At 45.9% G+C, this 26,179-nt stretch overlaps 1 protein-coding gene across 1 annotated transcript in view; it reads left to right on the top strand.

The window, feature by feature from the left end:
• The first annotated feature begins 10,249 nt into the window (after positions 1-10,249).
• The window catches only part of ATOH8 (atonal bHLH transcription factor 8), a 30,845-nt gene continuing 14,915 nt past the window's right edge, over positions 10,250-26,179 (top strand). Inside the window, exons 1-2 of the mRNA XM_077930718.1 lie at positions 10,250-11,183; positions 22,932-23,123. Coding sequence (XP_077786844.1) covers positions 10,659-11,183; positions 22,932-23,123 — 717 coding nt within the window. The 5' untranslated portion in view covers positions 10,250-10,658. The remainder of the gene's footprint in view (positions 11,184-22,931; positions 23,124-26,179) is intronic.

The following is a 26,179-nucleotide window of genomic DNA, read 5'->3' as shown; positions in this document are numbered from 1 at the left end:
CCCAAGGCTGCGCACCTGGTTCTTTAGGGGCACAGTTGTCCCATTCAGAACCAGGGAGTTCCTCAGACCTGTTTATCCCCTGTCCTCCAGAAACAGTACTCAACCTCAATCCATTAACAGCCATCCATCCTTCAACCGCCTCCAGACACTCACACAGGATGTTCGCTGCCTTCACTGGTTCCAAAAGGATGCTAAACCTTTTCTGTCACAATAATATTTATTATTTTTCATACAAAAGCATAACAAAATAGAGAATAAACAATAATAAAAGGGGGGAAAGGGGGGGAGAATATATAACATAAAATACTTCAAATTTCCCATATATCACCACATAAACTAAAACTTAATTAGTTAATTAAAATCCATCTTCATAAACATATTACTTGACTTCCTCTAATCTCTTCCATCTGAATTTCTTAGTAATTAAATGTAGCAGTTTCCAATATCATTATTTCATAAAACCCTATCACAGTCATAATCATATTTCCTGACTTTTCTTATCGTGCATTTTCTTATTTATTTATTTAATCCCAATTTAACCCTAGGCCTAATTGATTCTTTCAAGTGGTTACATATCTTTAATAGTACAATATTTATTCAAATAGTCTTTAAATTTCTTCCAGTCTTCTTGGTGTTCCTCTTCTTTCTGGTCGCGGATTCTCCCAGTGAGATCAGCCAGCTCCATAAACTCCATCCTCTTCATCTGCCATTCTTCTACCATTGTGTTTTCTGTTTTTTGGCTAATAAAATCCATGCAGCAGTTGTGGCATACAAAAATACTTTTACATCTTTTTTTGGGCAATTCAGAACCTGTTATTCCAAGGAGAAAGGCTTCTGGTTTCTTCATAAAAGAAGGTTGCTAAACCTTTTCTGGTCAGGGTAGCGGTGGTATGAAGAAACCCTTTGGCTTGAACGGGAAATCTCTGGGCCATAGAGGCTACTTTTCCAACCCCTCCTTTTGGAGGGTTTTTTCCTTTCAGAACTATGAGAGGGACACTGTCTTTTCTCTTGCAGCGCCCCCACCTCATGATTGTGGGCTTGTGGGGGGCACTCTTTCTGTATTTGGGGTCTACTAATTTTCTTTTTTTATCGGAGGTGAGGGTTCATTTCTTCAGGGATGTTTTTCACTTTGTTGACTGACTGACTTTCTCCTGAACTTGAAACAACATGCTGCTTGGTGAGTCTTTTCTACAAATTGCAGATGACCTTTAGCCTCAATCACCTGTTTCCTAACCACGACTCAGGAGTTGTCTCTGGTGAGTTGTTCCTTTCTACTCTGTGTTTTGTTACAAAGAACTTCTACCTGCATTTGTTTATTTCCTTCTCCCTCCCAATCCATTCTCCTTTTGTGTCATGTCTTTTCAGACTGTAAGCTGGGGCACAGAGACTGTCTCTTTGTTACCAACATCCCCAGACATTCTCTCTCTCTCTCTCTCTCTCTCTCTCTCTCTCTCTCTCTCTCTCTCTTAAGTTGTAAGTTGTCCTTTTCCAAAGATAACTCAGAAAGGGAGGCATTTGTGGTCCCAGAGTCCATAACTGGACTGCAGTGTGGTTTGGGCAGGATGAAAGACCTCGACTTCCAGTCCCTCGATGCACAGGGCAAGAAATCAGTCCCCTGGCAATCTCACTATCCTGCAAAGAACAACTTTTCAAAGCAACGAGAGGTTCATCCCTTCATTCCAACTTCTTTTTGAAAGTGAAAATTGACAGCCAAATTTGTGTCTGGCTATCATGGAACACCACACTGCTATCTCTGTTGGTAAAGAACCAATGAGAGACCTTCAATCTGCCATGATAGCAGTTAAAGGCAAAGGTAAAGGTAAAGGTAAAGGTACCCCTGACTGTTAGGTCCAGTCGCTAATGACTCTGTTGTTGTGGCGCTAATCTCGCTCTATAGGTCGAGGGAGCCAGCGTTTGTCCGCAGACAGCTTCCGGGTCATGTGGCCAGCATGACTAAGCCGCTTCTGGCGAACCAGAGCAGCGCACGGAAATGCTGTTTACCTTCCCACCAGAGTGGTACCTATTTATCTACTTGCACTTTGACATGCTTTTGAACTGCTAGGTTGGCAAGAGCTGGGACCGAGCAACGGGAGCTCACCCCATCATGGGGATTCAAACCACCGACCTTCTGATCGGCAAGCCCTAGGCTCTGTGGTTTAGACCACAGCGCCACCCATGCCCCTTATGATAGCAGTTAGCATATGACAAAGTATTCTCCAGGTATATTACTGTCCACAATGCTGCCATTCCTAGAGAGATCCTCTGCTGCTGCACATCTTAGCTGGCTTTGATCAGCAGCACTTGGCTTTCTTCCCAACCTGGTTATATGTCCATCAGACCAAGTCAGCACAGAGCAATGCTGTCCTTTCCCTCACTCCCCCTGAGCAGGCAAGAACACTGTGTTCTCAGCAGTCATTCTTTCCGTGGTATGAAAAAAATAAGGCAACATGTATACTCACAAACAAATATCCCCACAAGATTTAAAATCCAAATAATTCTGTGTGTCTCGTGTGTGTTTTAAGTGCTCTCTCTAAATGGGAGAAACAAACCTGCCCATATGAGAAGCTGAAAACTCTCAGTTTTGACCCGTTTTGTGTGTGCTCACTGTGTCTTTTTGTTTGTTTGTTTATTTTGTTTTGTTTTTCTCCAGGTCATTTTAGTCGATCGTGTTTTGAAGGGGTGGACTGTGTCCCTCAGGGAACAATTATTCCTGAATTAGAAACAGAATTTTTTAAAAAATAGTTGGAGATACTCAGAGAAAAACTTTTGAGATAGTCTTACAAAACTCAGAAGCAGTTCCCCTGCGACTCCTGCTCACAACCCTTCAAATCTGCCCCCCCCTTTCCCCTTTTTCAACTAAAAGAACCGTGAATGAGTTCCTCAGAAAAACAAGGCAAGGATGCCAACTGGAAATGTTTGCTTTGGGGGTGAGATGGGAGGCTGGCGTCAGTCAGGGCAACAGACATGCCAGCGGAATGTAATATTGAGAGGAAGCAGCAGGTCACTCAATCACTGGCAGAATGCCTGGAAGCAACTGGATGCCTTCAGTCTCTCCCCCCGCTGCCGCTTTTCTTTAATTGGTGGGTTGTAAATTTTTCTTGTTCTTAAACAGAACCCTATTACTCTGGGAGATGGAAAAGAAGAGATATGTCTCAGAAAGGCATGTGTAGAGAGAGCACGCAGTACTATACTTCGTGATCTTTCCATTTGAATGGCTAGTCCTAAACTTTGGCCAGATCTACACCAAAGTCTAGGGGACGCGGGTAGCGCTGTGGGTTAAACCACAGAGCCTAGGACTTGCCGACCAGAAGGTTGGTGGTTCGAATCCCTGCGACGGGGTGAGCTCCTGTTGCTTGGTCCCTGCTCTTGCCAACCTAGCAGTTCGAAAGCATGTCAAAGTGCAAGTAGATAAATAGGTACCGCTCCGGTGGGAAAGTAAACGGCGTTTCCATGCGCTGCTCTGGTTTCGCCAGAAGCGGCTTAGTCATGCTGGCCACATGACCTGGAGGCTGTACGCCAGCTCCCTCGGCCAATAAAGCGAGATGAGCACCGCAACTCCAGAGTTGGCCACGACTGGACCTAATGGTCAGGGGTCCCTTTACCTTTACCTTTACACCAAAGTCTTCAAGTGATTTAACAGTAATTGGTCAGCCATGGGAACTGTAGTTCTGAAAGGAAGAGTGGGGATCCACTAACAGATTTCTCAGCACCTTTCCCAAACCGTAATTCAAAGGATTCTTGGGGTGTGAGTTGTGCCAACTAAAGTGATATAAACTAATTGATATTTCTGGGGAAGATCTGATTTTGCAGCTGGCAGAGATAGTGCTGGATTTTTATTATGGGCGTAACTGATGCAAATAAGCATTTGCCTATGGACAAATGAGATTGACAAAAGAATGATCACCTTTCTCTTAGGCTATCATAGAACCATAGGGTTCGGAGGGATCCCAAGGATCATCTAGACCTTGGGCCTCCAGCTGTTTTTGAACTACAATTCCCATCATCCCTGACCACTGGTCTTGCTAGCTAGGGATGATGGGAGTTGTAGTCCAAAAACAGCTGGAGGCCCAAGGTTGGGAAACACTGATCTAGTCCAACCCCCTGCAATGCAGGAATCTCAACTACACCATCCATGACAGATGGCCATCTAACCTCTGCTTAAAAACTCCAGTCTCCCGAGGGACATCGTTCCATTATTGAACAGCTCTTACTGTCAGAAAGTTCTTCCTTTCTTGGAAGTCGGAATCTCCTTTCTTGTAACTTGAAGTCATTGGTTTGAGTTTCTCCAGAGCAGGAGAAAACAAGCATGATCCATCTTCCATGTCAGCACTTCAGATATTTCAAGATGGCTAGCATCAGTCATCACTTTTCCAAGCAAAACATATCCAGATCCTTCAACCTTTCCCCATAAGGCTTTGCTTCCAAACTCTTGATCATCATGTTCCCCCTCCTCTGCACACATTCCAGCTTATCAATATCCTTCTTAAATTGTGGTGCCCAGACCTGAACATGGTATTTCAGGTGTGGTCTGACCAAGGCAGAATAGAGTGATACAGTACTATTATTTCCCTCAATCTGCACACCATACTTCTGTTGATGCAGCTTAGAATAGCATTAGCTTTTTTGCTGCTGCATCACACTGTTGGCTCACATTCAGCTAGTGGTCTACTAAGACCCCTAGATCCTAATCACTTGTACTATTTGCGATCCAGGTGTCCCCCATCTTATATTTGCTCCTGATCATGATTCTTGTGATGAAGTTTCCCCCTTCCTGATTCACACAGAGAGAAATGCACAAAGAAGATAAATTCATCTGTGTTGCCAAAAGCTATTGCTTGCTCCCCAACAGGGAAACAAAATATGCAGGCAAGGAAACATTGTAGGACTTCTGACCATTTCTTATATTTATCCAGTATATTTAGAAGCTTCCTATTATTATTTTAGTAATAATAAACCACTCAAAATTTTTGAAATATCTACGCAGTGTACAAGATAAAAACAATAAACAATGTCCTCAGAACAAAAATATGACATAAAACCAGTAAAACAGTAGTATGAAAGAATATAAAAACAATGGTCCAATCTTATGGGTCAATGAAGAGCTTGAGCAAAAATATACTCCGTTATAAGGCACCTGAAGCAACTGATAGTTGCTGCTTCAAGTATGGCAGATTAGAGGATATTTTATAGTATAGGGCAATAGCAGAAGGTGTCTGTTTTTATATCATCACCCTGATATTTTGTAGGGTGTGGCACAATAAGTAGAATTGCCACGACTAATCTAAGTGATCTTATGGGTCTGTGCAGAAGCAGGCAGTCTTTCCAGGAACCTGGTCCTGAGTTCTTCAGGGCTTTGCATGTTAGCAATAAGACCTTGAACATGACCTGCAGTTCCCTCAGCACATCCTGGTGCACCGCTGAACAATCTCAGCACACTGTTCTGCAGAGTAGCGTCACCCACCCCTAACTCGGACTGTCACCCTAGAAGCAGACCCTGGTTGATGGTACTGGAAGTTGCTGAGAGGTCAGGTATAATTAACAAAGCAGTTTATACTGTAAGTTCACTATACAGTGAATTCTAAATGAGTGGCTGGCTTTTGGTCCTAGACAGCAGGAGACATGCCTAAAATTATTTGCAAAGTTTTCATTTGCCGCCCGGTGAGGGGATTCGTCTAACATTTTGCATTTGCCAACACAAAATACTCCTGTGTATTTGCAGAAACTAACTTCTAGCAAGGACCTGATCTCAGACAAACCCAACACAGGAAAAAATTGCATTTCTGCTTGCTATGAAAAAAGGAAGGGAAAAGTATGGCGATTCCAAGAACTACAGAAGTAGGAAAAGTGTACTAAACTGGAGTGGGAAACAGCAGATCTTTAGGCCTCCAAGGATTCCTAATGTTCAAACAACTCACTTACCAATCACAGCTCCGACTTCACCCGTTGGCTAAATATACAGGCGGGCAGGATCAAGCAGTCTGGTTCATTTCACAGGTGGTGATTAGAAGGTACCTGCACATTTTGCTTCGTAACTTTCTAGGATGAGTAGAGACTTACCGTATTTTTCGTTCCATAAGACACACTTTTTTCTTCCTAAGAAGTAAGGGCAAATGTCTGTGCGTCTTATGGAGCGAATGCGTGGTCCCTGGAGCCGAATTGCCCAGGGGCAAAAAGCAGATCATGCTTTTTATTTTGAAAGAGGGAAGTGGGTGTTGAAACAAAGCCGCTAACCGGCAAGCAATCGGGAGGGAGATAAGGGACGCTAGAGATAAAGGAGGCTGCCTGGGAGGGGGGAGGTAAAAGCCCATGGATCCTCAGGGTTTTTGCATTGGGCTACCCCAAACTCACCGTCAAATCACATGTCTGTGACCACAGCATGAACCATAAAATTCATACATCCACTGTTTCGTTCAGAATATTTTTTTTCTTGTTTTCCTCCTCTAAAAATTAGGTATGTCTTATGGTCAGGTGCGTCTCATGGAGCGAAAAATACGGTACTTTAAGGGAGAAGAAGTATTAGCTCAGTACTTAGAATCCCTGCCTGGAGGCACCAATGAAGGCTAGGTTAGCAGCTGCCATCCTACACCTTCTGCCGTGCCCTCACACATTATTCTGAACACCTATATAACACTGCTATTTGCTTACTATGCAATGGCACAACACTGATGATACACACACACACATCTTGGAGCTTTTCACTAGAAAGGAATAAACTGCATTTGCTGCTCATGAAATGGGAGCGCTGCTGGCCACACTCAATATATATTGGGTAGGGAAAGACTCGTTTCGTACCTTGTTTCACCAGCCATATTCCATTCCAAGTGAATTCTCTTATAATCCTGCCTGTATATGCTTTCTAAGTCTCCAAATAGCTTTAAAAACCACCAGTGAGAGACCACCAACTTCTTATTCTAGCAACTCTCAGTGTACATTTTAGGCAATGCTACGGGCTACATTAATCCTAATACTGGGGAAGATATTTTTATTAATACTATATGTTGTCTTCTCATATTCTTTATATTATCAATCTGCTGATTTTTATAAATGTAGTTTTATGGAAGTGCTTTTTTTAAGCATAGAAATTGGGACTGATGTATGCATGCCAAATTGTGTGGGGTTTTTTATGTTATCTCAATATTTCATTATAAAATTGTTCCTGTAGGACTAGCTCATTGCTTCTTCCATATGAATGATTTTCACTATGTGCATTTACACACTGCAACATACATACAAAATAAATTTCAAATATATCTCTTGCAAGCAAATGAATAAAATCGAAATGCTTATGCTACTTTATGGTTAATTGTGACACCATAATTAAAATGAAGCCCATAATACAAGATCGAGTCTCAGCTTCATTTTCATGGCCAAGCTATTTATCCACTGGGCTTGTTCTGTCTTTGCTCCTTAACATTTAGTTTTGCTTTTGCTTATTAAATGCATCTGAAAAAGCTGGTTGCAGATGGAAATAGAGGACTCAAACCATCAGAAGGGTACCAGGTAAAAGCTGTTCTAGGACATGAAACTGCTAGGAGAGATCAACCAGGTCCTTGGTCTGCGGTGCTACTAGAATGAGAGTGACTTCCAGTTCTATTCCATTTTTCCCATTGCCTTCCATTCTGGAGAGGTTGTTGAGGTGAATAGCTTTTCTTGGATTATGTAGCACCATCCACAACAATATGTCGGGATCCCTTGAAGCCCAAACCCAAGACTGGGGCAAGTACTCTTTGGTGAGAGAACCCATGCAGAGATTTAACATGGCAAAACATGCAGCAAAGAAAAGCATGGAAGTATAGGCTGTAAAACCTTTAAAATGTGCCTTTTCCAGTGAATCCTAAAGTATCCCACTTCCCTAGCACACAGGCCACACGCTTGGTAAGTTATAAAAAAGTTTACTTACAAAATTCTTCAAAGGTCAGGTTCATGTGTTTTTCCATACAGCAGTTTAAAAAAACTTGCACGGGCAGTAAAATGTTGCTTGGTTACAAAATGGGAAGAGTTCCTAAACTACAGTGGTACCTTGGGATGCGAATGGGATCCATTCCAGAGCCTCGTTCGCATCCAGAAGCAAACGTAACTAGCGATGGCACGTCTGTGTACATGCGCGTTGCTTTTTGTCGCTTCTGCGCATGCACATTGTTGGGAAACTGTGTACGTGCAGCTACTCACACAGAGTCAATCAAGGTTTGGCAGAAGTTGGTCACGACTGAGAGTTGGTCACGACTGGACCTAATGGTCAGGGGTCCCTTTACCTTTATGATATGGGATAGCCCAATGTTTATTTAGGGGTTCAGGGACTTTCCTTCTTAGTGCTTCAAACTTTTGAGAGAACTGGGAAGTAGTAACCAACATCAGCATTGTCACCAGTGTGTTCTGCCAGATGCACATACAGCCCCCCCCTTTCAGACCTCCACCTCCCAGCCAGCACAGCAAGGGGGAGTGGAGGGGCAGGGGCACCCGGACACCCCCATACCTCCCACATGCTTCCAGTGTTAAAGGGTAAATACAAAGGGGGCCTTTTGTGTCGCTCTGCAGCGAGCCTTGGGGGCAAGGGAAGCGGACACCTTTAAAATGGTACAGCCGTCTTATATTCTCCTGATGTAGGCATTTTCATCTCCCTGGCATGTGGAGAATGAAGGAAAATATATTCTCTCCTGTTACCCAAGATGGGAAACTTCACTTGACTAACGAATCACAGAATCATACAGTTGGAAAGGGGTCCAAGGGTCATCTAGTCCAACGCCCTGCAATACAGGATTTTCAGTTAAAGCATCCATGACAGATGGCCATCCAACCTCTGCTTAAAAACTTCCAATGAAGGAGTTTTGATTGATTCATTGCATGCTTATCCATTTGAATGTAAATAAAAGAGGAGTGGGGAAGTAGACTTGGGTTTTTTTAAGGTTCTCCATATCTCTGAAGAAATATTTGTGTGGGAGATTAGCAGCCAAACCTAACAATTGCATATTCTTGCTAATTAGCATTAGAAGGGGCTAAGTCCACAGAGCTGTATTGCAGATAGGCAGAAACTCAGACCATAGAAACACAATTGGTAGAGAGGGCTCTGTGTGATGTCATTTCCCTTCCTCTCCTGGAGAGGAAGCACATAGTACTTCCTGTTCCCCCCTTCCTTTGACCAGTGAGATGCAGACATGCCTTTGCTTGTTTGTAGCTCAGGCTGATGCTTGACGCTGGTTATGCTGTAAATGTAAGTATTTCGCCTGCGTGGCTTTTACTGCTGCCCTTGCTGTGAAGCAATGCAAGATTATAAGTAATTAAATTAGATTTTTAAACATATTTCTTAAGTTGTGGCCTGAGTCATTGTTAAGCGGGGTAGGAAAGGGAGAGCCAGCTTCCTTCATAGCTGGACTGGACTTGCTCAAAAATTAGGCCACATAGCCTAATTCCTAAGCTTTTAATTTTCCTGACAGGCTTTTGAAGCTCTCTTCAACCCACATATGGAAGGATCAATTGCAATTACAGTGGTACCTTGGTTCTCAAACGCCTTGGTACTCATACAACTTGGAACCCAAACACTGCAAACCCAGAAGTAAGTGTTCTGGTTTGCAAACTTTTTTTGGAAGTGGAACATGCTCAGTTTTGAGTGTTACGCTTCCACTTTGAGTGCCACACTTCCGTTTTGAGTGTTACGCTGAGGTCTGTCTGTCTTTGCTATTTATTTTGTGTTTTTGTGGCTCTTTTTGTGAGTGTGACTGTATGGAACCCAGTTCAGCTACTGATTGTGTGACTGCAGTACATTTTGTTTGTTTCGTTTTTATTATACATTTTTATTAGTTTTTACATACATTTCTCAAACAGAACAGAACATCTCCTCTCATCCTATACAACATTTTGGCTCTAAGCCTGAGACTTCCATCAACCGCGTCTAATGATTTTCAAACCTCATGACTGCAGTACATTGTTTACTGCTTTCAATTGACGGATCAATGTTCTCCGTAGATAGTAAAAATCATGTTAAATTGCTTTTTAGGGGTTGTTTTTAAAAGTCCGGAACGGATCAATCCTTTTTGCATTCCTTTCTATGGGAAAGCGCACCTCGGTTTTGGAACGCTTTGGTTTTGGAACGGATTACCGTTTGAGAACCAGGGTGCGGCTGTCAAACGCCCCCTCCCACCTATCACAGCCCACCCCCCAGTTTGCAGCCCACCCTGGGCGACAGTGGGACAACCCCGGCCATCTGCCATTCATTCTTATCAGCTCCTTGGACCTTTAAAAATGGAGATGATTCGGCGGCGGCGGCGGCGGGGCGGGAATCCCAGGGAGCGGCGGGGAGGCGCCTGCCTTTAATGGGCGCGATGCAATAACATGAGCCCAAAGCGGGCGAGAGACGGGCAGCGCAGCTGTTGGGGCAGCGCTCCCTGCTCCTCCGGGCACCGCGGCGGGCGGGCGTCCCGCTGGCAAGAGGCCGGCGGCGAGCCGACTGATCCCGCCCGAGGGGCTCCTGTGTCAACGGCGGCTAAGCAAACACAGATGGGTCTCTCGGCCGCCGCGGCGCGCATTCCGCAGCGAGGCTGGCGGCGCGGCGGGGACTCCAGATGACGCGCTGATCCCACAGCCCGGCTGGCCAGGGTAGCGGCGGCAGCGTCGCCGGGCAGAGCGCGAGGCCGGGCGCCGGGCGCGGAGAGGCGGCTCCCGCCATGAGGAACCTGCCGCTGGCCGGCGACGAGGAGCGCTGGGGGCGCCTCTGCCTCAAGGAGCTCGGCGGCATCCAGAAGCTCCACAGGAAGCGGGGCAAAGAGCCCGCCAAGCAGCGCCTCAGCGGCGGACGGAGCTCCCGCGCGGCCTCGGCCGGCGCTCCGGACGGGGCCCCCGAAGCCGGCGGCGGCGGCGAGGCGGGCGCTGAGGCGAGGAAAGGCGCCTTCCCCGCGGGGCTGCTGGCGCCTCAGCCGCGCGCGTCGAGGAAAGACGTCGAGGGGCCGCTCCGCCAGGCTTTCGCCGACCCCAGGGTTATGGCGTGCCGGCCGCTCGAGAGCCCCTTCCCGCCCGTTTACGGCGGCGGCGAGGCGTCCCTGTCGCCCGGGCGGCGGGCGGGCGAGGCGGCGGCGGCGGGAGCGTCCCCGGAGATCCGCGCCATCCAGCAGACGAGGCGGCTGCTGGCCAACGCCCGCGAGAGGACCCGCGTGCACACCATCAGCGCCGCCTTCGAGGCGCTGAGGAAACAGGTAAGCGGCAGGGACCCCCCTCGGGCGCAGGAGGCGAGACCCCCCCGCCGCTGCCGCCGCCTTCCCGGGCCTCACGTGTCGCGGGGAAGGCGAGGGACCGAGCGGAAAAGGCTTGTGGCGAGGCTGGGATGCTGCCACCCAGGCTGAGAAGGAGCCGGCGCTCTGCGTATGCTCAGAGGAACGCTCTCCTCTGCGCGCCTTTGAAGGGCAAAGCCGTAGCATTAAAACCAGGGTCCAGGGAGCCCTGAAACTGGAAGGGGGGGGACAAAAACGGGAAATCCCATGCCCAGTGTGGGGTGCAGGGGGGCCGGCTGCACCGGGTGCAACATGGGGGGGGCACACTCGCACTCGCAGCTCTCTGCCCCCTGCTAAAATCCACGGGTTAGGGGGCGCAAATTACTTGCTTTGCCCCGGGTGCTGACAACCCACGCTACGCCACTGCCCATGCCACTAACCAAGATAGAGCGCTTTGGCGTGACAACCCCATGAAACTAAGTGCCTTGCTTATTTCAGTAGCTCTGGGTCAGGAGGATTTCTTGGGGGGCTGCACACCTTGGGTCAGAGCTCTCTTCCCACGCTCCTCCCTGCAGGCTGGCGTCCAAATCCTGACCCCTCTGCTAGGGTCCTGGTAAACTCAGGTTGGACCCTACGGCACATAGGAGTCATCTCCTAGGGGTTGAGGCCCTTCTGGTCCCCCCAATAAAATATTTGAGGGGGCCTCCCCCCAAAAAAACAGATGCCATTCGTATGGTGTCGATGCACCACATCATGTGATTATGTGGGGTAGGACTTACTTCCCCCTCCCAATATTTTATTCAGCTTAGCACCCCTGTTACGGCAAATGCCAGGCTGTGCTCAAATCAGTCCTACTTCCATAATTGGTTCTTTTTTAAAAGAGATGTAAGAGTGAAATGCAGAAACAGATTACTCGTTGGTGACCTTTACAACACGCAACGTCACCCAAGGGCCATTCAACGTTTTGCTCACGAGATGTTGGTCTTAATTCTTAATCTGATTATTGGGTTGCAGGGAAGGGGCTGTTCTGGTTGGGTAGAAAGCTCCGAAAGAACGTTGGGTTCTCTCCTAGGATGCTTAAACAATGAATGGTATGTGGCTCTCGGCTTGACACTGTGATTTGCGTTGACCTGTAATTGCCTTTCCCCCCCATCCCATGCCAAAAAACTCAACTTTAGCATTGCTATTATCAAAAGTTCACACGGGTCTCATGCTAGGTGAAAATTATATCTTCCTGTTAATCAAATACACTTTCCTGTCAGTTGGCCAGCTCTGTGCTCATAACATGTTTTCCAAGGTTGGGTGGGTGTGTGTGGGTGAGAGAGAGAGGGGGGGGCCAAGTTCTGAAATCCAAGTTGTATTTGTTAAAAATCCTGTCTCCCCCTTGGATTGTGTGTGTGTGTGTGTGTGTGTTTGGATTTGAGTTTGGATTTGATATCCCGCTTTATCACTACCCGAAGGAGTCTCAAAGCATCTAACATTCTCCTTTCCCTTCCTCCCCCACAACAAACACTCTGTGAGGTGAGTGGGGCTGAGAGACTTCAGAGAAGTGTGACTTGCCCAAGGTCACCCAGCAGCTGCATGTGGAGGAGCGGGGAATCGAACCCGGTTCACCAGATTACGAGTCCACCACTCTTAACCACTACACCACACTGGCTCCAACATGGTGCCCCCCAGGATATTATTGGCCTCATCCACTCCAGCCAATATGGCCAATGGTCAGGGATGATGGGAGATCATAGAATCACAGAATTGTGGAGTTGGAAGGGGCTCCAAGGGTCATCTAGTCCAACCCCCTGCAAAACAGGAATCCAAGACAGTATCCAAGACAGATAGCCATCTGACTTCTGCTTAAAAACCTGCAAGGAAGGAGAGACCACAACCTTCTTTTGGAGACCGTTTCACCTTAGAACAGGTCTTACTGTCAGAAAGTTCTTCTTGATGTTTCTTCAGAATCTCCTTTATTGTAACTTGAAGCCATCCTACCCTCCAGAGCAGGAGAAAACAAGCTTGTGCCACAAAAACAGAGCTCGTGTGGACGTTTAAAACCTGGTATTTTGGACTACAGCTCCTGTACTGTGCTAGAGTTGATGGGGAAGTTTAGTTCAAAACAGCCACACTCCCTGGGAGTTTTATTTATTTATAAAAATATTGATGTACCACCACGTGATAAGAAATATCACAGTGGTGTACATTATAGAAACAGAAAACCAAACAATAGCATAATAAAAAGATAGAAACACAAGTTAAAAGCAAAGAAAAAAATTATGTAAGATTGACCTGCATACATTCAATTTCAGTCAAATTCTCTGTTTATAAGAGCCTCTTGACACCAGAAAACAGATTTCCATTCCCTCTTGGATGGGATCCTCAAGTTAAAATGAAGATCCTAAATGAGAAAGAGGCTTTCCAACACTTTGGATAGCATTTGAAGTGGTACTCACTGCCTGGTCAAAGACCACAAATGTCATGTCCCGTCATCACATTAAGTTATTAACATCCAAACATGACCCAAAGGAATGCTGTGATCCAAATTTCCTGCTATTCTGCCTTGGTCAGACCGCAGCTGGAGTCCTGTGCACAGTTCTGGGCACCACAATGCAAGAAGGATAGGCACAAGCTGGAGCGTGTGCAAAGATGATCAAGGGTGTGGAAACCAAGCCTTATGAGGAACAGTTGAAGGAGTTGGGTATGTTTAGCTTGATAAAGAGGAGACTGAAAGGAGATGTGAGAGCCACCTTCAAATATCTAAAGGGCTGCCAAATGGAAGATGGAGTACAGTGGTGCCTCGCAAGACGAAATTAATTCGTTCCGCGAGTTTTGTCGCCTTGCGATTTTTTTCGTCTTGCGAAGCACGGTGTCGGGAAAGTTTTGGAAAAGCTTCAAAAATCACCAAAGTCTTTAAAAACCTCAAAAAAGGCTACCACACCGCGTTCTATGAGTTGCTCCTTGAAGTCAAGTCGCAACTGTATTAACGGTGTTAAGAAAAAGGAAACAAACTTGCAAGACGTTTCCGTCTTGCAAAGCAAGCCCATAGGGAAAATCGTCTTGCAAAGCAGCTCAAAAAACCAAAAACCCTTTCGTCTAGCGAGTTTTTTGTCTTGCGAGGCATTCGTCTTGCGAGGTACCACTGTAAGCTTGTTTCGCCTTGCTTTGAAGGGTAGAACCCAAGCCAGTGGATTCAAGTTACAAGAAAGGAGATTCGACTAAACATCAGAAAGAACTTTCTGGCAGCAAGTGCAACGGACTCCCTCGGGAGGTGGTGGACTCTCCCTCCTTTGAGGTTTTTAAGCAGAGGTTGGATGGCCACATGTCATGGATGATTTAGTTGAGATTCCTGCATTGCAGGGGGTTGGACTAGATGACCCTCGGGGTTCCTTCCAACCCTACAGTTCTGTGATTCTATTTTTCTACATCTCAGCAGATAGGTAAAAGTTAGCATAACTGCTGAGGATGAGGAACATTTGTATTGACTTTTTCTGTCAAGATACTTTAGCTGTTGCCTAACACTGACTGCAAGAGTGAGAATTCATGTCCCTTTGAAAAGCAGGACCTCTGATGGGACATTGCATTATGCTTGCTTATGGGCATCAATGCCTTACTGAACACTCAAGTGACCTGTCTTGCTATCTCATCTCCCATAGGAGGAAGTGGCTTGATAAATTGCATTCAGCAATGGGACTTTTGGAGCACCTGATTCTGAAGCATTTTTGAAGCTCTGAAATTATGATCCTGTACCTTGGTGGACGCGGGTGGCGCCTTGGTTTAAACCACAGAGCCTAGAACTTGCCGATCAGAAGGTCGGCGGTTCGAATCCCCACGACGGGGTGAGCTCCCGTTGCTCGGTCCCTGCTCCTGCCAACCTAGCAGTTCGAAAGCACATCAAAGTGCAAGTAGATAAATAGGTACCGCTCCGGCGGGAAGGTAAACGGCGCTTCCGTGCGCTGCTCTGGTTCTCCAGAAGCGGCTTAGTCATGCTGGCCACATGACCAGCTGTACGCCGGCTCCCTCGGCCAATAAAGCGAGATGAGCGCCGCAACCCCAGAGTCGGCCATGACTGGACCTAATGGTCAGGGGTCCCTTTACCTTTTTACCTTGGTGGAGATTTCTTGAATTAAGCTTCATTCAAGGCAAGGATGGGGAACCTGTGGCCTCCTGGTGTCATTGGACTACAGTACCCATCATCTCTGGTCACGCAGGCTGGGGTTGATGGGAATTGGATGTCCAGTGCCTGGAGAGCTGCAGGTTTCTCACCCTCGATGTAAACCATATTTGAGCTTCCAAAGAAAGAACCAGCCAGAAGCCTGAACTAGAAATAAACCCCAAGGCGAAATTGGTACCCTTTGTTCCTATTTAAGACATAATATCACATAGTAAACTTTTCTGAATGAACACTGTCTGAGAGAGTAGTATGAATCAAGCTCATAAAGGTCACCAAGCTGTCCTGAAGTTTAACCTGCTGGTCTTAGACCCATACTCTTGAAAAAGGTATACAGTGGTACCTCGGGTTAAGTACTTAATTCCTTCCGGAGGTCCGTTCTTAACCTGAAACTGTTCTTAACCTGAAGCACCACTTTAGCTAATGGAGCCTCCTGCTGCTGCCGCACCGCCACTGCGCGATTTCTGTTCTTATCCTGAAGCAAAGTTCTTAACCTGAAGCACTATTTCTGGGTTAGTGGAATCTGTAACCTGAAGCATATGTAACCTGAAGCGTATGTAACCCGAGGTACCACTGTACCTGCTTCTTGTGAACCTCAAAAAGACTTAAGTTCCTCCTCCCTATGTCTCTCCCTGTCTCCCTCCCTTCTTAATTTAAATTGTCTAAAAGCAGTGAGCCTTTGGGTGGGGGCAGGGAATTGCTGTTTAGTGTGTTTTTTAGCAAAGTCTTTTGCAAACTTTGGTCATATGTTATGCTTGGCACTGTGTGAAGTGTGGATACAAATATATATGTGGATATATTGGAAGGAAGTGTAAGGAAAGAAGAGCCAAGAACATTATCATTCTGTCTGTAGTCAGTACCTATACTGTGGTGTATAGGCTTTGGCAAAGACAAACTTCAACAGTGAAGAACAGCAAATTCTTCCAGGGAATGAACCCCGCTGCAGCTGAAAGTTGCAAATTTCCCTAGTATATCAGTAGATGAGGCTTGCCTGTTCCCTCTACTTTATCTGCTTTTATCTGCTTGGACATGGCACATGCACAATCATTTTGCTAAGAAGACTGATTGGTTGTCATGAAGATGATTACTGCTTGAATGCTTCTCTTAAGTCAGTGGTTGAGGGATATGGGTGGCACTGTGGTCTAAACCACAGAGCCTAGGGTTTGCCGGTCAGAAGGTTGGCGGTTCGAACCCCCATGACGGGGTGAGCTCCAGGGGTGAGCAGGTCTCTTCTCCTGCCAATCTAGCAGTTCAAAAGCACATCAAAGTGCAAGTAGATAAATAGGTACCACTCCAGCGGGAAGGTAAACGGCGTTTCCGTGCGCTGCTCTGGTTGGCCAGAAGCGGCTTAGTCATGCTGGCCACATGACCCGGAAGCTGCACGCCGGCTCCCTCGGCCAATAAAGCGAGATGAGCGCCGCAACCCTAGAGTCAGTCACGACTGGACCTAATGGTCAGGGGTCCCTTTACCTTTTACAGAATGAACATTCTGGAAATAGTTGCAGATGTGCCCCAGCAGTTTGGCAAAACCGTTGGCACTAGCTTTTTAGTGCCAACCACAGCTGACTTCTCTTTATTCAGATTGAAGCATTCTGAAAAGCTGCAAAAACTGCATGGCAAAAACTGACTTAGCAACACTATGCTATGGTGGTTTCAGTCTTTACTTGAAAGTTGATTCCTGAAGATTGACATGGACTGTTGGTCTGGGGATTGTTGCCCACCATCCTAAGTATTAAATTAAAGATGAGGAACCTTTGTGGCCCAGCAGGCCAAATCTTTGTATTCCCCTGTAGACTAACTCTGACAACTTTGTGTTATCAGCTATCACAATGACATCAGGTGATGATTGGCAGGTAGGTGGACGTGCCCATCTGGCAAAGTTGGCTAGCAGGGGTGGCCTAGATAGCAACCAAGCAGGATAGATCCCCCCCCACACACATCAGTTGATGCTCAATTCTGGGATGACTGGAAAGCCCACCCACACAACAAGGAGGTTCTGTGCTTCATGTGAATGGGAGATGAGGGGCAAGTGAGTGCAGCCCCACACTTGCCCTCACACAACTGTTTTTTTTGTGACAGGAGAATGACGGAAGGAGGTTAGTTGTGGGAAGGGGCCGATGTTGCCTTTGAAGGCGGTCCCTGTCCAACAAGGAGACATATTGGGGAAGATCTGGCTTGGCTACAGCTATAGAGCCATCATTAATTCTATTTTGCAAAGGTTGAAACACATCTTACTTGTTGTGTAATATGGCAGATGTTCACCTTCAGCCACATCAGAATTAAGGTTTTGTTGCATAAACAGAAAAAGCGGTTAAACAACCTAATATAGTAAGTAGAACGGCTGCTTTATCTCAGTTTAGTAACATTTCAATGTTTTGATCACATCAAGGACTTTATAAACAACCCTGTGTATAAACCTTGTGAAAAATCAAGAACAATGAGCTGAACAGGAATCTTGGCTTGTTACAACAGTAATTAATACCCTACTGACTTAAGTACAGCTTTTGATGTGCTAAATGGTTTTGGTCTAGCTATTTTCTTGGAAGTATTTACATGTGTATGGAGGTTGCTTTGCTGTATTCATAACTGAGCACAAATTACCTGTCCTTTCTACTACTGTTTCTGTAGCTTCAAATCTTGCATATTCTTTCAACAGTTTAATATACCTCTTACCTATTTTGACTCTGCAGAGTCAATTCTGAAGTTGCTAGAAGATTGCCCTCCAAATGTTGTTGAGCGGCAGCTCCCATGGGACCTTGCCAGCTTGGCCAGTGTTTGGGAATAATGGGAGTTGTGGTCAGACAACATCCTGAGAGCCACAGGTTCCCTCTCTCCAGAAAGAGCAGAAGCTCAGCATGGGATTTTGATGTTGTGACTGATTTTTTTTCTTCTGTGACAACTTGTTGTTGTTGTTTAGTCATTTAGTCGTGTCCCACTCTTCGTGACCCCATGGACCAGAGCACGTCAGCCACTCCTGTCTTCCACTGCCTCCCGCAGTTTGGTCAAACTCATGCTGGTAGCTTTGAGAACACTGTCCAACCATCTCGTCCTCTGTCGTCCCCTTCTCCTTGTGCCCTCCATCTTTCCCAACATCAGGGTCTTTTCCAGGGAGTCTTCTCTTCTCATGAGGTGGCCAAATCTTGGAGTCTCAGCTTCAGGATCTGTCCTTCCAGTGAGCACTCAGGGCTGATTTCCTTCAGAATGGATAGGTTTGATCTTCTTGCAGTCCATGGGACTCTCAAGAGTCTCCTCCAGCACCATAATTCAAAAGCATCAGTTCTTCGGCGATCAGCCTTCTTGATGGTCCAGCTCTCACTTCCATACATCACTACTGGGAAAACTTTTACTTTTACTCTACGGACCTTTGTTGGCAACTTAGTGACAACTTAGTGCTTCCCACTTATTTCCATCTCATGCTTCATATTTACTTACCAATGAAAGCAGATTATGATAAAATTGCCACAAAACTCTAGCCCTGTCTCCTTGTCCATTCCTGTCAAGTGATTTTCTCCATCCCCTGCAGCAGAAGGAATATCCCATACAGTTTGATAAACTGTTGAAGCTGCTGGCTGGAAAGGAGATACTAACCAAATTTACGCATCATGTAAAGTCATAAACAAGGGATGGGGACCCTTCTTCAGCCTGGGGAGGTCACGTTCCCTTCTGTGCAATCTTCGCAGGCCATGGGCCAGCGGTGGACAGAGTCACCAAGCACACATTTTACTTTTGTACAACGGGCAAGTGTCCACATCCGCTGACACTCCCCTCTCTATCTTCCATCTAGAGGAGCAAAAGCATTATCAGAGTTCAAGAGTTCCAAGTGCCATATAAAGATAAACTGGGGGGGGGGCAGTTTTGGCCCCTGGACTTGAGGTTCTCCATCCCTGCCAAAAACCATGGCTTACTGTGAACATGGTTTAGTGTGCGCGAGTGCATGCTGCTGAACTCCTCATGTTTTGCTTTGCACTTCAAGCCAGGAGCAACAAACCATAAGTCTAAGCTTACCATCATATGCAAACAAATGTTCATGGTTTGTTTCTCTCCAGATAAACCAAGATTTGTGTTGGAAGCCAAGATTTGTTTTGGAAGACTTCATTTGCAGAACAACAACGTTATTTGTTTTGAGCACATTGCTGCATGCTCCCCCCCCCCACACACACTTTGAGTGTTTTCAGCATACCTACTTTGTGGGTTCCTTCAAATTTTTAGATATGGTGAATTTCCTGCACAGATAACATGTCTATGTAGGGGGGGAAATGCAAACCATGTGTTTCAAATCTTCTGTAAGAAAGTCATGTAGAGTAAGCTTCAAAGACTTGATTTAATTCATCTCCAAAGGAGGAAATTCGGAGAGCTGAACTAGATGTTGCATATTCAGATATGTAACTCTCCCTGAAAAAGCTTCCCCACCCACCCAAAAAACAATCAGTAGCAGACCAGTATGGAACAGAGAAGCTTTGGCAGCAGGGAATGCTTAATTCTTCCCCTGTGGTCACTTTCCCACTTGATATACCATTGTCCAACCTACCTCTTCCCCACAGGGTTCCAGATGTGTGTCTGCCCTCCCATTCATTCATCTGGGCCCCTGGAGGGGGAAATTACTTTCAAAGGAAACCTGCAGTAAAAAACCCAACACCCACCAGGTAGGAACAGGTTAAGTATCTCTTCACTGCTCTGGATTATTCCCTCCCAGTATAAAGAAAAACTCACAAGAAAAAGTAATAATAATTACTTTTTATGTTAGAGGAACAGAACCAAGTTATCTGTGACACAGTTGGTCAGTTAAGTATTTTTTTATTTATTTACTTGATGCGGGGGGGACAGCTGCTCCCCCCGGATACGCCCTTGTACCAGTTTCCCTCCTCCCTGGTCCTTTTACATTCACTCCTTCCTCCTGTAGCATCTTTCATATTCATTCCCAGCTTATGAATTCATTTGTTTTTAATAAATACTAACCTTGAATCTCACTTTCTAATCTCCTTCAACACCTCCTTTGGGCCTCCTTTCCGTGGGATGCTAGCATCCAAAATGCACATGTGAAGCATTAATTGCAAGAGCTGTCAAACTCTCTGATGTCTTACGCTCTGTGGCAGCTATGGCAATTGGTACAGTTGTGCCAGCTAACAGTCTTAACAGTTAAGGGCAGCAGGTATCTTATGTTAGAGCCAGTGTGGTGTAGTGGTTAAGAGCGGTAGACTCGTAATCTGGTGAACTGGGTTCGATTCCCCGCTCCTCCACATGCAGCTGCTGGGTGACCTTGGGCCAGTCACACTTCTCTGAAGTCTCTCAGCCCCACTCACCTCACAGAGTGTTTGTTGTGGGGAGGAAGGGAAAGGAGAATGTTAGCTGCTTTGAGACTCCTTTGGGTAGTGATAAAGTGGGGTGTCAAATCCAAACTCTTCCAATGTTGTGCCACTGTCTGCCTCAGAGTACCAGCCAGTCTGTAAATGCCAGTCTTAGGTACAAATCTATGTAAGATGTTTTTGCGACTTAAGTATTGTCTACCTGCATGGTATTTTTAATCTGCAACTGCAAGTACACTAAGTAAAAGTTATGCGTTCTTTAAACTTTAAAAGAGACTGTCTTACATGGTTTTTATAGGAGGAGAAAAGAGAACTAATTGAAGGGTCAAAGGACCCAGGGCTGTCTTCCTCTGCAAATGGGAACTAGAGTCTGATTCCCACACTTTCTCCCCCTCTGAACATCTTTCCCCAAGGCACCTTTACTCAGCATGCAAGTAGTTGCTTGTGTTGACACTGGACATGGTTAGGAGTTGAGGCAGACAAGTGAGGAGGCTCTGGGCAGGCTTTGGCACTGAGTCCCACTGCCCACTGTTTGAGAAACACAAATGTACCCCGCAATCCTCCAAGTGGCAGTTAATCTGTGATAGTCACTGTTGTTAAGGGTGCAACTGTGTACTTTCAAGATTTTGCCTTTTATGTACAGAGCTCTAGCATCCAAAGGTGGTCATTTGTATCAGTCCATCATTATCAGCCCATCATTATAGAACAAGCTGATGGGAATACAAGGCCAAGCTCAGGACAGTTATGAGGGTCAGGCAGGCAAGCCTTGATGAACTCTGAAGAGGCACGAAGAAGCCTGGAGAGGAAGAGTCGGAAGTAGCAGAGGCTGGCAGCTCATGAAGATCTGAGTAGCCAACCTGAAAGCTGCGAATGCTTGCGGGAGAGGACTCCAGTAACAGTCTTTGGTAGAGCTGAGGCCACAGTGACAGTGGAGTTGAGGAAACAAGTCACAGCCTAGACTTCTGGTGAAGACCCCAAAAACCCTGAACAATGGGAAGACTTCAAGGGACTCCACCTGAACACACCTGTGAGCTAGCTATGGTGGTGTTAGGAAATGAAATTGGCTATGGTCAGGGAAAGGAACTAGAGTAGCCACTTAGACACCTTCAAGCAGCAGTAACACCACCAACGTTTATGTGACATCTACTTAAGTAACCTAAGGCATCATCTTGTATAACCCAGCTATTATGCAACTTAGCTGCAAATGATCATATTATTGTGTTTACTCCCAGGTTACAACAGGTCTGGGGAGAGCTGAAAGTTGTCTGAGAGATTTTGCTTTTCACTTTATTTCTTTTGCCCCGTTGCCTCCCTCGGTCAGTTATGCAGACTTCTGAAAGAAGTGCTTGAGAACTGCTGTGGCTGTTGTTTTTGATCACGCAGTGGCATCAACACATTTAGGTTGATCTCGTGGCTTCACCATGGTAGCATCTGTAGCAGTTGGCAGATGTCTGCAGCTGCAAGCCTGGAATGATGTAGGTCAACCAATGGTTTCTATAGCAGTCCCATCTGAGGTTTAAAGGTAAAGGTAAAGGTAAAGGTAAAGGTACCCCTGCCCGTACAGGCCAGTCGTGTCCGACTCTAGGGTTGCGTGCCCATCTCGCTTAAGAGGCCGGGGGCCAGCGCTGTCCGGAGACACTTCCGGGTCATGTGGCCAGCATGACGAAGCTGCTCTGGCGAGCCTGCACCAGCACAGCACACGGAAACGCCGTTTACCTTCCCGCTATAAAGCGGTACCTATTTATCTACTTGCACTTAAGAGTGCTTTCGAACTGCTAGGTGGGCAGGAGCTGGGACTGAACGACAGGATTCGAACTGCCGACCATACGATCGGCAAGTCCTAGGCGCTGAGGTTTTACCCACAGCGCCACCCGCGTCCCTGAGGTTTATGCATGGACAATAGCTTGAGTTCCATACATTCAGTAGAATACGCAACATCTGACTATTAATACATGTAATGTTTGTCCTATATAACAAGTGGTAGTTGTTCTCCAGGAAAATAGCAAGAATAGGATTGTTACCCCTTTGCAAATAAAAGGAGCAAGAAATTTGATGATGATCATTTATTTATTTACCAACAGCTGCATGTTGTATAACACAGAGGTTCGACATCTGAGGTTTTATCATTGTTATCTAATGGTACAGTTTCACATCTGCAGTTGCCCGTCGATATTTCGCAAGATGAAACAGGAGCAAACAGGTGTACCTGGTAGCCTTTCAAGTGTTGAGTTTTGATGATCCGCCCTAATTTGCTGCTCTTGGTCTTTCTAGGTTCCCTGCTATTCCTATGGACAGAAGCTATCCAAACTGGCCATCCTGAGGATAGCATGTAACTATATACTCTCCTTGGCTAGACTAGCCAACCTGGATTACAGTGCCGACCACAGTAACATGAGCTTCTCGGAATGTGTGGAGCAGTGCACTAGGACCTTGCAAGCGGAAGGGAGGTCTAAAAAAAGGAAGGTATGTTTCGGGAGGATAAAATGACAGCCAGTTATAAATGGATGCGTCACCTCTTTAGTCTTACCAACATTTGCTGGTTCTTTTTGCTGTTGGTTATGCCTTTCTCCAATCTTCTGCATCCTGTCACCTTTTTATTTACGTTCTAATGGAAGTTTATTTACATGCTTCACTTGCATTCCTTTCTATGTTTGAATACAAGAGTAATATTGATGAAGCTATGCTGCTGTATTCCCTGAAAACAGCCATCTCTAGGACACTGTTTGCAAACCATAAAAACACAGTTATTCAACTATGTTTTTCAGTGTTGTTTAATGTAATCTCTGAGGAGGGGAGCATAAGGCAACAAGACTAGGTAATTAATCTCTCTCTGAACCAACCCTCCCCGCCAGTGGTGGAACTGCAGTTTTTAACACCACCCCATTCCCCTTACTGAGACTTGAACACCTGATCGGCTTGAGAGTATCACAACGTTGCGTATTTGCCAGGGCTTCAAACCGCACACAAACACACACCCCAGGTTGGGCTGCTGTTCTCACTTCCCTGGCACCTGAGAAGGTTGGAGGCCGTGAGAAAGAATTGTGGGTTCTGCCTCTTGAGGATTAACGAGGCCCCCACTGCAGCCTTGCCTTCCTATCTTCAGAATGACTCGTTTTTGTAACCTCTTTCTGTTGGAATAGCAGCAAACAGAGGGCAATTAGTGTAATTTAGGCTGTGAGATAATGAAGACTCAGGGCTTGAAAGGGAAAGCTAAAGTTTGATGGGGAGTGAAGCCGCACTACTTGTAGGGCACTAATAAAGGAACAAATGTTTTTAAACATGGACTGAGTGCTCTGGTGTCTCCACTTAGAAATATCAACACCTTCACCCCCATGAACAGAGAGTGTGCTTCCATGCAGGAGGCCATGAGGATGACTCCCAAACCAAGGATGCTCCCAAGGGTCATAAAAATGTTGTCCTTCTGTGTTTTCCAGCTTTTATCCAGAAAATCCATTTAATGTGCCCCCCAAAAAAATCAGAAGTGGCACCAGCCTGTCTAGTATGGACATCCAAAGCATAATCCAGGCTTGTCAGAACTGCTTCTTTACCCTCCGAGTACTGACATGTTATGTTGGCCCCTGAATTAGCAGGTTGCAATCTTGAATTAGCATTTCCCCCTTCTGACAAGAAGGCTCACCCACTGGCTTTCCCCCACGCTTTTATCTATCATCCTGGAGCTACCCTATGCTTGCCTTTTTGTGCACCCATATGATTTATATGGGGACATCGGTGGCACTGTGGTCTAAACACACAGAGCCTAGGACTTGCCGATCAGAAGGTTGGTGGTTCGAATCCCCGCAACAGGGTGAGCTCCCATTGCTCAGTCCCTGCTCCTGCCAACCTAGCAGTTTGAAGGCACGTCAAAGTGCAAGTAGATAAATAGGTAACCGCTCCGGCGGGAAGATAAACGGCGTTTCCATGCGCTGCTCTGGTTTCCAGAAGCAGCTTAGTCATGCTGGCCACATGACCCGGAAGCTGTCTGTGGACAAATGCCGGCTCCCTCGGCCAGAAAAGCGAGATGAGCATCGCAATCCCAGAGTCGTCCATGACTTTACCTTTACCTATGATTTATAGGACTCTCACAGGGATCTAAAAACACACAAGGGCAAGTTATGCGTGAACTGGGTTTCCCAGACATATGGCACAGTTCTGTAATAGCATGCTGGGAAGTACCAAGCAATCATCTGGAGGCTTTTAGAAGTATTGATATCCTGCCTTTTATACCAGGAGCTTAAGGCTGCATCCTTATTCCATTTTCATTCTCGTAACAACCCCCTGAGACAGATAATGCTGACAGGAATGACTGGCCCAGAATTACCCAGTGAGTTTCACTGGTGAAAGGGGATTTGAATGGAGATCTCTCCTCTCCTAGCCTGATACTAGGCTAACTACTACACAACATTGCCATGTGAACAGACACTTAAAAGAGAGGTGCAAATGCCAATATTAAAGATAATCAAGAAACCTATCACGCACTGCATTCCTTTAGGTTAACTTAAAACCCTTAGTCAATTAGTTGAAATCTTCATCAAACTATGCTAAGGAGGAAACCAAGTATTCGGTCAGTTTTCCGCCCAGAAAGTGACATGGATAAATTAGAGGAGAGATTGATGCCTTTGCTCAGGGTTTTATGACAAAAAGAGATCTGTAAACTACGAGTGAACTTCCTGTCTGCATTTCAGACTCGGTTGCATGCAGGGCAATAAATCAGCTGGGTTTTAATGGGCAAATGGATAGCTAAGCTTGAGGGATACTTCTTGACTCTTAAGAGTTACCTGCTCCCCAGAACAATGTGATTTCTGTTTATCCTAGCAATCATTTCATTAAAATGTAGTTTATAAATAGACACAGCAATACGACCCCATTCTTCTCCATCAGAGACTTATTGGTAGATCAGCATGCCTAAATCAGAGGATTGTGGAGGGAATGTAAATTAGGATCAGGGCCAGAAACTTTGTTCAGTGCATTTGCAGCCGTAGTCAAGCACATGGATCACTGGCGGATTGGTTCACCTCTGTGACATCACAAAGTTGCCTCCCCTGGAGCAATTTGTTAGCTTTGAAAAATTGGCAAAAGAAAAGAAAGGAAGAAAAGAAAAGAAAAGGAAAAGGCTTTCAGGGGTGCCCAAACCTTTTTTTAAAGAGGGCCAGATTTGATGAAATGAACATGCGTAAGGGCTTTTTAAAGGATTTTATCCTGGGACATATACTGCCACAGGGGCTGGATTAAATCGACCGGCAGGCCAGATTAGGCCCTCGGAACGGACTTTGGACATGCCTGGCTGAATTGAATAAATGTACATATGGGGTAAGCCAATAGCAGTATCAGCATTGATTTGCAGTCAGGTACAACCGCCTTTTTTCACAGCAAGGTTGGGTCAAAAATGAATTTACCCCATAAATTGAGGGGAAGGGGCTTGGATCAGGAGAGCAAGCTGGATACTTCTCTCCCTGATGGGACAAGTTTGATAGGTGAATTTTAAACTGCATGGATGAAACTTGATGTCAGGTTTAAAATTA

Source organism: Podarcis muralis, chromosome 6 (genome assembly GCF_964188315.1).
Source record: "Podarcis muralis chromosome 6, rPodMur119.hap1.1, whole genome shotgun sequence".
Lineage (NCBI taxonomy): Eukaryota > Metazoa > Chordata > Lepidosauria > Squamata > Lacertidae > Podarcis > Podarcis muralis.
The sequence above is the reverse complement of the archived record's forward strand: the minus strand, read 5'-3'. Positions and strand labels throughout refer to the sequence as shown.